The sequence below is a fragment of the Rhinopithecus bieti genome, unplaced genomic scaffold (assembly GCF_001698545.2).
Source record: "Rhinopithecus bieti isolate Rb0 unplaced genomic scaffold, ASM169854v2 scaffold_13272, whole genome shotgun sequence".
NCBI classification, from domain to species: Eukaryota; Metazoa; Chordata; class Mammalia; order Primates; family Cercopithecidae; genus Rhinopithecus; species Rhinopithecus bieti.
The window spans coordinates 118,205-131,772 of NW_016807355.1; the positions used below are offsets into that span (position 1 = coordinate 118,205).

A 13,568-nucleotide genomic window follows, 5' to 3' on the forward strand; every position below is an offset into this window, starting at 1 on the left:
AATTTTTTAACATCTCTATATCCCCTGCACTCGATAGAGTGCCTGGATCATGGTACGGACTCAAGAGATGACTTGGCGAGTGAATGGAAGATGAATGCCTGGTGAGTCCTGCATCCGTAGCTCCAGCAGGACACCTGTCTTCTCCCACAAATGCCTCCTTTCTACCACATGTCTATTACTCCCTCTCCTGCTACCCCATCACTTAAGTGATAGAAGTCATTTACTTGTACCCATTCAAATCAGAAATGACACCAAAGAACTGCCTAAATTATGTCACTTAATCCTCAGGACAGTGATAGGTATTATTGCCCCTAGTTGAGGAAACCGAGAATTACAACATTTATATTAATTGCTTAATGATTTATAACCCTGCTATACCGCATTGCATCATATAGTCTAGTTCTCATTTGTTGCATGCCTAGCTGCTGTATTCTAAGCTATCCAGTGTGGGATTGTGTCTAATTCTCCACACATCCTTAATGTCAAAAACAGTATCTCACATATGCTTAATAATCAATGAATGAATGGATGAATAGATTATTGAACTTTGATTTGTGGAAGTGATACAGAGAGCTGCTAGCACAAAACCAGTGGATACCTCTGTGTGTTTTCCAGTGGACACCTAAATGTTTACTTCCTCACAAGCCAGTTGACCACCAGGATGCAGCCAAATGATGTTGAACTAATAACTCATTTCCCCATCCCTTGCCAGGATCCCAGGAAACCTTCCCGGAGGTCCACTAAGAGGAGAAAAAGGACCATAGCAGATGAATCTGCTGAAAACGTGATTGACTGGTGGTCTAAGTATTATGCCTCCCTGAAGAAAGCCCAGAAGGTAGAGTCTCCCCTACCTGTCTCAGTCAAGAGACTCAATAAGAAAACAGCACCTTCTCCCACCCTGAGTCCTAGATAACCTCCTTTTAAATGCCACTGTACATAGGCCCTAGTCAGGTGTGGTTCTGTTAACTGCAGAAAGGTAAGAAGCCTGGAAGAACCAGAGATCCTGAATTACAAAATTCCTACTTTTTGGCTGGAGCTGGCCCTAGGACACAAGCTCTGCTGTAAATACTGGAAGGATGTTCAGTCTAGCATGGCATCTGGGGGATCTGCCCCCCAGCCAGACTCGGGGGGCCCAGCAGGGAGAAATGGGGTCTCTGGACAGGTGGGCATCAATTATTGGGGCCTCAGGAGATACCCCAGTCTAAGGACCCCAAGTCACCAGCAGGATTCTAAGTTCATATGACCTTAGCAAATGGTACTATAAGTGGGTTTGCATAGCAAGAGCAGGGCCTTTTGTCCATGGAATGAGACAGATCTAGTTATAAAGGTGGAGAGTCAGTGGGGAGTAGGCCTGGAGAGTCTGGCAAGAGCTCAGCAACCGGGTGTGGTAAGATTTCTCACCCCTAAGTATGGAAGGGAAGGAAAATTACTCCGATGTTATATTTAATTGAATGCTCTTCTGATTCTTTAGTTTGGAAAGTCTATGGTTGCATCTAGAACTATTTCTCAAATATTGATATATACTGAAAAAGCAAATGTGAGTCCCTGCCTCCAACCTCCCTCCTTTTGCTGCAATGGACACTATCACTTCCTGTGAGAACTCAGCCCTTTCCTCTTTCTCTGTTAACCTCCCCAATCTATGGTACCATCCCAAGGACCAGACACGCCAACAGACACAACTCATGGTGCAGACCAGGGAGATGCTCTAGGGAGGTGGAAAAATATTGGGGAGATAGTTTGCTTGCCTCATGGCTGAGAGGGTGCTGCATATAGGGCACAAAGATGTCTAGCTTGATCACAGTTTTCTTGGATGTGCGGATACCTCCTTTCTAGGATAGGGCATCCTATTGGGCTTAACCCCCAGATCTTTATAGTGAGGTTTCCTTTTGGGGGACTGCTTAGAGACTGTTTGAATACTCTTTTAAAATAGTGTTCTCTGGTAATGCAGAGGGCTGAGATAATTGAATTAGCATTGTTAGTCAGAATTAATAAATCAAGTATTGTGGTGTCAATAATCTTGTCTCCTCCTTTTTCAAAGGCAAAGGAGAGAAATCCCAAGGGAAAAAAAGGCAATACAGGTAAGCAGCTATTCTGGGGACATTTGTCCATAGAATAGGGCCATTGTTACAAGAAAATTGTAAAATGGAAGCCATGGGAGGTATATTAGAGCTCAACTCCCTCCTTTCCTGAGTTTAGAAACAATCTCAGGAAGATGACAGCACTAAAATGTGGTCATGTAGCTCTTGGTGCTGGACTGGAACCAGACCTCAGTTCTTCTGAATTCAGTTCAGTGCTGGAATGGACCCTTTGGCTCAAGTTCCTATGTTGACAGTCTTAATGTAGAAACCGTAGAATAAAAATAGAAGCAATCTGGATGACCCGTCAAGATCAACATGATAAACTTTATTAGAGGTGAGTATAAAGACCTGGATTTGGGTTCCAAAACTCCGTCTACAGGATTGGACAGCTCTTGTTTGGCAGAAGGTCAAATGAGAGGCCTCAGATTTCAAATGACCACAAACTCAATTCAGGCCAACAGTAGGTCTCAGCCTAAATACAATTGTAACACTAAGCAGTCAATGTTCTTTCATTTGATGCTGATAGAGGTGGAAAAACCAGAGCCAGGCTCAGTTCCTCAGACCACTGCTAATTAGTACATGTAATTCTAAGACCAACCCCTTGTCATAGGAAATAGTATCTTCACCTTGCGAATGATGAAACAGAGGTACAAAGAGGTCAAGTAATTTGGCCAACATTACACAGCTAGAAAATAACAGAGCTAGAGTCCGTATCAGGCGGTTTCTCCCCTGCAGAGCCTGCTGCTAAAAAATTACTGAGTAATCCCACTAACAACTTTGCACACAAGACCCTTAGGATATTTAAGCCTCATATTGAACTAGATCTATCTTAAGTCCCTTAATGGATCTGAGAGAGAGTGACTCCAAAAAGCTTTGGAGTCAGTCCAAGTTCCAAAGTCTGTTCTTTGCTAGTTGGGTGAATGGGCAAATTATTCTCTCTGTGCCTAGTTTAATGAGTTCTTACATGTACTTTAACACATTGGCCCATAGAATAGGGCCATTGCCCTATTCCTATTGCCCAGCCCTAGGGGATCCACTGACGTTGGATTTATATATGCATGGGGTGCCCTGCAATCAGGCACTGTACCGGCTGTATGTAACAATCCTACAGCAAAAAGTTACTGTTTCTTTTTAAAAAGAAAGGTCACAAGTTACTACTTCTGAAGGGTCACAACATAGGACATGTCAGAGCAAAGGGAAAGAAGGAGCTTGGCTTTGTTCCTTCTCATCTCAACCGCCATGAGAAATCTAATTTCTGCTGAATATCCACAGAGGCAAAGCCAGATGAGGTAGTGGTAGATATAGAAGATGGCCCAAAGAAGAAGAAAGACAAAATGCTCAAGAAGAAACTCAAAGATGATGGAATCCCCAACCTGGCCATCTTGCAGGTATGTGGGGACACAGACATCTGTGCCATGGATGGGGAGGGATGCTCAGCAATGTGGTTCTGTTAGTGCTTGGGTCAACCCTAGTCATGCCTTTGTTTAACTGACTTATTTTGTCTTCATTATCATTGATGTAGAGAAGTAAACTTTGATATGCATTTAAGCCAAGACAGGAAGCTTGTTCATTTTCCATTTTCTATACCCTCATGTGGAGAAGGGACACAACTTAAATTGTTTAGTGTGGACCTTGCAGATTAATCTACAGCATTTGAGCTCCCCTTGGCTCATCTCTAGGTGCTTGTCATCATCATGCAAATGTGTACACACTCAAAGTAGCAGGAGATTTAACTCCAACTAAAGTCAGCTCCATTAGGCCAATCTTAATATTAGTCAGAGGGTATTAGCTAGAGGTATATTGATGGCTATGAAAATTTGAAGTGTGAAAATTATATATATAGATAACCAATTTAGGTAAACAATTTATATAGGAAAGCTGAATAAGTAAATTATACTACCAAACATAAAACTCAACTCAATTTTGCATTTCCAAAGCATGTATATAATTTTCCACTTGGAAACTTCATGTCTATATGCATTAAATAAAAACAAGTATTCCATCACTTTATATATGTTAATAATTAGATATTTAATGAACATTATTGATTTGAATCTCCTCAAAGTACTATAGTCTATATCCAACAACCAATGGCATCAATTAGCTCTAAAAGGTTTGTTGTATCTATAATTATATATTACAATTTTTAAAAATTTACCTATACTTTTTAGAATTTAAAAGTTCATCAAAACATTTCATAAAATTCATAGTAGCAGTTTCAGGAGTGCTGAGCCAATCCATGTTCCTTATCTTGCTGAAGATAAATTACCAATGGCCTCAGATTTTCCCAAGGGACACATATCAAGGCTGGTTTTGGAGAATGTTGGCATTTCTCGTTAAATCAATCCTGGGCTTTCCTTCCTCTTAGCACAATCTTCTTCCTTTGCCCTAAAGATATATGATGGTGATCTCGAGAGTGAATTCAACAATTTTGAAGACTGGGTGAAAACTTTTGAGCTCTTCAGAGGCAAGTCTACAGAAGATGACCATGGTCTTGATGGAGATCGAGTCATAGGAAAATTTAAGGCAGGTTCCATTGTTAATCCTTTTATTTGGCTCTCCCTGTCCATAAATGTCAGGTATGACTCAATTCTGTTAATGGAATTGTGGTGTGGGATGTGTGTAGGGAAAATCCTTAATTTATACTCAAGTCCGTCTCTAGAGCTCCACAAAATCTAACCCCAGTCTTTTAAGATATTTTTGGTTTGTGACCAGTGGATTGGAACTCAGTCTGGTGAAAAATAAGGAGACAGACTCATTACCTGAAAGGAACACTGAACTTTACTTTGTTCTCTCTACCCCTGGCATACCAAATGTGTGACTTATGCGAGCCTACCAGTTGGACAATTAAACTAATCAGGCAACACCAGCCCTTCATCTGGCAGACTTACAGTGTGAACATCACAAAGTAGTAGCCAGCATTCGCTATAAACATACAACAGGCTGGGCCCTTTCTATGCAGCATGCTATGTTGGAAATAGCACAGGCATTACAGTTTGCCCATCTGGATTCAAATCCTAGTTATAGTACTAACCAACTGCATGATCTGGAACAAAGTGCTTCACCTCCCTAAGCCTCAGTTGCTATGTCTGGAAATAGGAATACTGCAGTCAGGATTGAAGGAGATAATGGGGGAAGCACTAGCACAGCACCCCACATGTAAAAGGCACTTTGTGTCCCATCTGTTCTGTTCCTCATATAACAGTCCTGTGTGGGGGTGTTAATGTACAATGCCAGTTCATGGGTGTACCATGAAGAAGCTCAGATGCAAGCAGGCTACATGAATTGCCCAAGGACACCCAACTGGCAAGTTTAGCACCAACCCAGATCCTTCGGATTCCCAGGCTGTGCTCATTTTCCCAGCACTGTGCTCTCTGTGGGTTTTGGCGGGACATACGACCATCTCATTTCAGTGGGTTGCATTTTGTGGTTCCAGGGCTCCTTCTGCATCTACAAAAGCCCCGAAGATTCTAGCTCTGAGGACAGCGGGCAGCTGAGAATCCAGCAAGGGATTCCACCCAGTTACCCCGTCACAGTGCTGATCAGAGTATACATTGTCGCGGTGAGCCATCCTTGTTTGCTTTGAGGGGGTGTATTTATCTGCTCAGGCTGCCATAATAAAATATATGGCAGACTGGGAGGCTTAAACAACAGAAATTTACTTTCCCACAGTTCTGAATGCCATAAGTCTATAATTAAGTTGCTACCAGGGTTGGTGTCTTGTGAGGCCTCTCTTGCTGGCTTGTGGATGGCTGCCTTCTTGCTGTGTCCTCACATGGCCTTTCCTCTGTGCAAGTGTACATAGGGAGAGAGCGAGCTCTGATATATTCTCCTCTTCCTATAAAGACACTGGCCCTGTCATATTAGAGCAGCACCACTATGACCTCATTTAACCTTAATTACCTCCCTAAAGCCATGTCTCCAACTACAGTCACCTTAGGAGTTAGGGGTTCAACATATGGGGGTATGAAGTTAGGCTGGCAAAACAGACATGTTGTGGCTTTTCTGAGCATACAGGACTGTTCTGTCTGTGTAGTTTTATCTGCTCCCTGTGGTTGCCCGTGGCAGGAGAGGGAACCAAATAGGAGAGAAGCAGGAAACTACAGGAAAGACAGTTAGGGGGAAGGACCAAGGCAGAACAGGGCAGCAGTTACTGTGAAATTCTCCTCCCACAGCCATGCCTCTGCACTATTGCAGTAGGAAACTTCGCTTTGAATGTGTTTCCAAGAAAGATGTTAACTCCTCTAAGCTTCTTTCTGATAATGACAGCACAAAACTTTGATTATGAAACTTCTCGGCCTCATTAGCAGAAGCTCAGGGCCAGATTTAACGCTCGATCAAAGCAACCATATGAACCCCAGTGCTTCATGGATTTGCTTTAATCTCCTGGCCTTGGATGTAGTTTTTGTAATTGTATTTTATTTTAATGCTTTTATTTTATGTCAACCGTTTGCTTCCATTGCCTACATTCTTTCAAAGAAACATAAATATAACACAAAATAAAATGAATTATCATTTAATGCTAAGGGAGAAATAAATGTTTTTCCATCATGCAGTTCTCAGGTTTCCTTCATCATCCTCTGTATCACCACCACAACCACTACGTGCCAGGGATGTTGCGATGAAAAGAACATAGTCTCTGCCTTCAAAGAGAAGTCACAGTGTAGTTGGAAAGATGAGAAGAACTGGTAGAGTCACTGACAGTGTTGGGTAGTCAACATGAAACACCACCCTCAGGATGCTTTAGACTAACCTTTTCAAAATTTTGTTCAGGAGGTCACTTGTGTTTTGGGAGAAATAGGCGTTCCTTAGGAAACAACATATGTTCAAATACATTGGAGAAATAGTGCTTATTTCCTTCTCCAGCCTTTGAGATTTACAAAGCTCATTAGCACATTCAAGGCTCTGAGCTTTTCAGAAGCAAATAAACCCTATTTGTAATCTTGACCAGCATTTTCTAAACTTTTGCCTCTTATCTTTTTCCCCACTACAGAAAATCTTACAGAGCTAAAGTTCTCTAAGATACAGTTTGGGGAATCCAGAAATAGTATGAACAGTAGGAAGGAGAAGGAAGAATTTCTACAGAGATTGTGAACTACAGAGATTGGAGAAAGATCTGTCTCCTTATTCATGTATTCATTCAGAAAATATCTACTGCACACCTTTTATGTGTTTAGTACCTTCTAGGCAAAGGCCAGAGAAACAGATCAGGTTTCTGTCCAGGAGGTAGCATGCGGGAGGGAGGCCTTGGGCTGGAACTTGAGAACAGGAGGGACTTGAACAAACAGGGAGTCAGAAGGTGGCAGTCCTAGGCAAATTCACTAGTTATGGACAGTCAATCCTTTTCATTGGTATTTCTAGTAGTTTGATTATGTGTGGTTTGCTCTCGCACTAATATTTAATTAATTAAATTCTCAAATCTTTTAATTAAAAGAACACTAACAAGTAAAAAAAAAATGCTACTTAAAACTTGCATAAAGAAAGAAATCAAATTTCCCCACCTCTTTTTTTCCTTACTTAACAAGATAGATGGGCCATTTTTTTCTAAATTAGTATGTATAGGTCCTCATTCCTTTTAGCAGCTGTATAGCATTTTCTTGAATAAATGTAGTATTCATTTATTTATCCAATAAATATTAGGAAGACCCTGTTCTATGTCCTAGAGGTAAAGTAATGAACAAGATAAACAGTGCTCTTGCTCTCGTGGAGATTACATACTAGTTGAGGGTGATGTGAGAATTAGGAAGATATAAAAATAAACAAAGGAACAGATAAATGAACAGCATTCATGTCAGAGATAACTGCTTTGTAAAGAATTAAAATTGGCTGATGTGACAAGAAGAAATGGGAAGGACTGTTTTGTATTGTATTTATTCCCAAGTAATCAACAAATAGATTGCTTATAATTTTTGGCTATTAAACAGTGTTCTAGTGAACATCCTTGAACGTACAGCTTTATAGGCTCACACTATTCTATCTACAGGATAGAGTCCTAAATATGGAATTGTTTCTCAGCTTTCATTGCTGCAGAGTTTTTCCATCTTTTTGATACCATTTCTTACCATCCTCCTACTCTGGCCTTTCCTTAGAAAGTATTTGCCTTTGACAGTTTAAGGCCTAGGTTGTCTGGAATCAGACTTTACTCTCAGAAACAGATCATCATTCAACTGGTCAGTGCTCAATGCAAGAGTCACAGGGTCATGGGTTCAGAGACCATTAGTTCTGGGAAGGGCCTTCAGATCCACCCCATGATTTTACAGGTAGATCTCAGAGAGTCGACATGACTTGCCCAATATCACACACTACTTAGAAATGTAGTAAGGCCAGGTGCTGTGGCTCATGCCTGTAATCCCAGCACTTTGGGAGGCCAAGGTGGACAGATTGCTTGAGCTCAGGAGTTTGAGGCCAGCCTGGGCAACACGGTGGGACCCCACCTCTGATACAAAAATTAGTGGGGCGTGGTGGCTCATGCCTGTAGTTCCAGCTACTTGGGAGGTTGAGGTTGGAGGATCACTTGTGCCTGGGAGGCATAGGTTGCAGTGAGCCAAGACTGCGCCACTATCCTCCAGCCTGGGCGACAGAGCAAGATACTGTCTGAAAAAAGAAAAAAAAGAAATATAGTGGTACGTTTCTTAACAATGGGAATACGTTCTGAGAAATGTGTTGTTAGGCTGTTTCAGTGTTGTGCAAGTGTCAGACTGTATTTACACAAACCTAGATGGCCTCCTACATGATGGTATAGCCTATTGCACTCCTAGACTATAAACCTGTACAGCACGTTACTGTGTAGACTACTGTAGGCAATTGTAACACAATGGTATTTGTGTATCTAAACATAGAAAAGGTACAGTAAAAATACAGTATGAAAGATTTGAAAAAAAGGTACACCTGTCTAGAGCACTTGCCCTGAATGGAGCTCGCCGGACTGGAAGTTGCTCTGGGTGAGTCAGTGAGTGAGTGGTGAGTGAATGTGAAGGCCTAGGATGTTACTGTCTGCTACTGTAAAGTTTAGAAACACTGTGTACTTAAGCTACACTAAATTTATAAAATACCTTTGTCCTTATTCAATAATAAATTAACTTTAGCTTACTATAACTTTTTTACTTTATAGACTTTTAAGGTTTTTTAACTTGACTCTGGTCAAAACAGCAGTTAGCTTAAAACACAAACACATTGTTCAGCTGTATACAAATATGTTCTTGACATCCTTAGCTGATAAGCTTTTTCCTATTTTAAATTGTTTTATTTTTACTTTGTAAACTTTGTTGTTAAAAAGTAAGACAAACACACACACACACACACACACACACACATGCACGCACATTAGCCTAGGCCTACGCAGGATCAGGATCATCAATATCACTGTCTTCTGCCTCCACATTTTGTCCCACTGAAAGGTCTTCAAGGGCAATCACATGCATGGAGCTGTTATCCCTTATAATAACACCTTTTTCTGAATGCCTTCTGAAGGACCTGCCTGAGGATGTTTTACAGTTAACTTTTTTATAATAAATAGAAAAAGTACACTCTAAAGTTTAACAAGTATAGTATAGTAAATAAACCAGTAACATCATTATTTATTGTCATTGTCAAGTATTATGTACTATATGTGATTGTATAGTCTTATATGACTGTTAGCACAGTAGGTTTGCTTATAGCATCACCACAAACATGTGAGTAATGTGTTGTACTACAACACTGCAACAGATACGATGTCCCTGGATCATAGGAATTTTCCAGCTCCATTATAATTTTACAGGACTGCCATCGTACATGTGGTCAGTCCTTGACCAAGACATCATAAAGAGGTGCCTGACTGTAGAACTAGAACTCAAACTCATGCCTTCTGCCTCCCGGTCCAGCATTTTCTCGTTTTCTGTGCCAAGAGCTTCTTTCCAACCGAGGAGATGACTCCAGAGAAAGTTGAACTTGGGCAAAGCCAGTCATTTTTCTTTTTAACAGCAAAATGCAGATGCTAGTGACTCTTAACCTTGTCTGCACACTAGAATTATCTAGGGAGGTTTTCAGAAGCCCAAAGCCCTGTCCCATTAAATCAGACTATCTAGAGACAGAAGTCAGGCATTAGCATTTTTGAAAGCACCCAGGTAATCCCAGTGTACAGCCAACGTTGAGAGCTATTGAGCCAAAGACATTTTCTTTTTCCTTTCCAGGCATTTAATCTTAGTCCAGCTGATCCAGATGGCAAATCAGATCCCTACATTGTGATCAAGCTTGGCAAGACAGAAATCAAAGACCGGGATAAATACATCCCCAAACAACTGAACCCAGTATTTGGAAGGTCAGTGGCCATCTGGGCTGTGCTTTATTGTCCTTTCTGCGCTTGTCCTGCTGTGTTTCTGTGGGGATGGTGTGTGCATGTGTGTGTTCCTGGGTGAAATGGCGCCAGGAGGTTAAATGCTGGCTTCTGCTCTTGGTAAAAACCAACCAAACCTATGTCCATGGAGCAGCGTTGAAGTCTTCCATGGTCCCCTGAGGAATTTGGTGGTACTTAGTGATCTCCTTACCCACAGCTTTCTTTACTAGAATTTTTTTCTTTTTCTTTTTTTGGTGAACTTAAGTAGAGAAATAGATACCCACAGCTCTCTAATTACCATTTTCTGGATTTTAGATTTAATAGGCATCTTGCAGGGTCACTGGATTCAGCCTTGTGCTTTTGAACAGGCCAGAGATTTCCTTTTTATAAACAAGGCAGCCAAGGTCTAGGGAGGTTAAGAAACATATTCAAGTTCAAATGACACAATTGGAGGATAATGGGCCAGAAGTTTAGTCTTTTGTCCCCTACTAAAGGAATTTTTCCATCATATCATTTTGAGGTTCATTTGAGGTGACTCCTGAGGTCAAAAAGTTGAACTCTGTCCTCAAGTTGTGCTTCGTTTTCCTGTAAAGTGTTAAAAGCTACTGCATTTGCATAAGGGGACTAGGCATTTGCCCGCTCACAGCAACCCTGCCATGCTCACTGATCCTATAAGAGGATGTGCTATGCATTGCTGTTCCCTGTTTGAGTTTTTGCACCCGTCGTTCACTCTGGAATCAAGGTGGCCTGGGTTTCATTCTGCCACATACACGCTCTACAACCTTGTGCAGATGGCTTAACCTCTCTGTTCCTAGTTTTCCTGACCTGCAAAGCAGCAACAGTGACATCTAAATCTCAGATTCCTTTAGAAGATTAAATGTGTAAAGCATCTAGCACATCACATTGGCTATGCCAGCACACAATTGACACTCAGAACACATTAGCTCCCTTCCTCTCCACCTTGGTAATTGTGGTAGCAGCGGATACATCTTTAGTGTGTTTAATTTCTTTTTTCTTGAGTTTCTTGAGTAAGCAGGAACATAGGATAAAATCTCCATTGGCCCCATTTAAATTCATTTACACATCTGTGATCACTTTGGAGCCTCTGACATTTAATCAGCACTAGCCTCTTACATTTTATTGCTCCTGAGGAAATGAGGGCAATAAATGATCTTGCCTGCCCAGATTAATGAGAATGACAGTGCTAGGGGAACTTACCCTTGCTTCCCTCATCTAGAGATGACCTTTATCGTCACCTGCCGCTTATGTAACTAGTGCTTCAGTGTGACAACCACTTGGCACGCTTTTTATGAGCTACTTTCACCACAATGCCATGAACTAGACTTGTTTTACTACCTGCTATATGGTTATGGCAAACAAGAGAAGAGGATGATGAAGTAAATGTTCCCTCCTGCCTCTGATATTGCAGCACCTCATCCAAAAGCTCTCCAGATGTGGATGTTTTGTTGGATATGTATTTAATTTTTACTTAGGAACAGAAGTTGCCAGCACAATCCCACAGTGTTCCAGCAGGGAGAGTAGAGGATTCTTGTGCCTGACCTGGGGTCTGCAGAATCCTTCCTCATAACTTCAGCGTCTCAGTATCAGTGTGAGGGTGTCATAGCCTCCGACCCCTGATGCCCTGGTATCTTGCATTGCTTTACCTTTCTTCGTAGCCTCTGACATGGATTAAATGTTTATGGAATTATTGGCCATCTCCCATCTCCCCACTAGAATGTAAGAAGTATTTGAGCAGGGACTTAGTCTAGTCTGGTTAATGCCATATCCCCAGCACCTAGGACAGGGCCTGGCACACAGCAGGTGCTCAATATGTATTTGTGGAATGAACAGATAGATGGACGGATGGATGGGTATGGGTTGGTGGGTGGCTAGATGGACAAAATGCCAGTCAGTTGTCCGTGGGATTTAATGGGGCCCTATCTCCACATCATCTTGATATGGTGCATGTCTGTAGGCTTTAACAGTTTCTTCCTCATGGCTCTTATGGTTTCCCAGAATGTTTCCTATTGTCTCCATCACCTTGATAATTAACCATAAAGCAAAATGAGATCCTAAGGAACTGATCAATGGGTTAATAAACCAGCTCTACTTCCCCTTACTCATTCACATCTGCAGGACTTTGTCCTTGCTGTGCCCTCACCATGACATGCCTTTCCTTTTCTTGTCCACCTGCAGAACTTCATTTATTCCTCACAGTTACTGGGAATCCACCATGTGTCAGGCACACTGCTAAGTGCTGGGACACAGTGAGGACCAGGCCACAGTCTGTACCTTCAAGGTGCCCACGAATTTTGAGAGAACATCAAATAAATGTGTGATTACCATAGGCTGCTGCAAGTCCTGTGAAGACCCTGGGAAGGCATAAGACCATCTTGGGAGTGTTGAGGGGGTGGGAAGGGATGGGTGTTCTTTGCCCTGCAAAGTTCAGAGTGTAAGGAGGATGTGATGTGGCAGGAACTGTGGGTATCAATCAGGGTTCCACCACAGGAAGGGACCTAGCAGAGGAGAGAGAGAGAGAGAGAGAGAGAGAGAGAGAGAGAGAGAGAGAGAGAATTCCCCCAGGGCTTCCTTAACAAAGTACCATAAACTGGGTGGCTGAAACAACAGAAATTCATTCTCACAGTTTGGGATACTGAAAGTGTGATGTTTTGGGCTGCTTCCTCCTGTGGGCTGCAAGGGAGCCTCTATTCCCTGCCTCCCTCCCAGCTTCTGGTGATCTGCTGTGGCAATTCCTGGTGCTCCCTGGCTGGTAGATGCATTGCTCCAATATCAGCCTTCATCTCCACGTGGCCTGCTCCCTGCATCTCTCCATATCATCTCCCTCTGTGTACATCTGTCTCTGTGCCAAGTTTTCCTCTTTACAAGGACACCAGTCATATTGCATTAGAGCCCATCCTAATGACCTCATTATAGCTTGATTACCTCTATTAAGACCTCACTTCCAAATAAGGTCTGATTTTGAGGTGCTAGATCTGGAGCTTCAACTTAGCTTTTGGTGGAGACACAATTCGACCCGTAGCAATATATGCTGCTTTTCCTCTTTATTATGAGATTATTGTTTTTGCTCTTAAGGGTTTTCAACTGGTTAGAAAAGGCCTACTTAGATTATCAAGGAGAATCTTCTTCAATTAAAGTCAACTAATTGTGGATGTTAA

General features: G+C 41.9%; 1 protein-coding gene across 2 annotated transcripts in view; it reads left to right on the forward strand.

Annotated features, from left to right (window-relative positions):
- Positions 1-13,568, forward strand: part of FER1L6 (fer-1 like family member 6) — a 172,014-nt gene that overhangs the window by 114,986 nt on the left and 43,460 nt on the right. For both annotated transcript variants that reach the window (XM_017881439.1, XM_017881440.1), the window contains exons 26-31: positions 713-835; positions 2,039-2,078; positions 3,351-3,466; positions 4,473-4,604; positions 5,515-5,640; positions 10,250-10,377. In XM_017881439.1, coding sequence (XP_017736928.1) covers positions 713-835; positions 2,039-2,078; positions 3,351-3,466; positions 4,473-4,604; positions 5,515-5,640; positions 10,250-10,377 — 665 coding nt within the window. The remainder of the gene's footprint in view (positions 1-712; positions 836-2,038; positions 2,079-3,350; positions 3,467-4,472; positions 4,605-5,514; positions 5,641-10,249; positions 10,378-13,568) is intronic.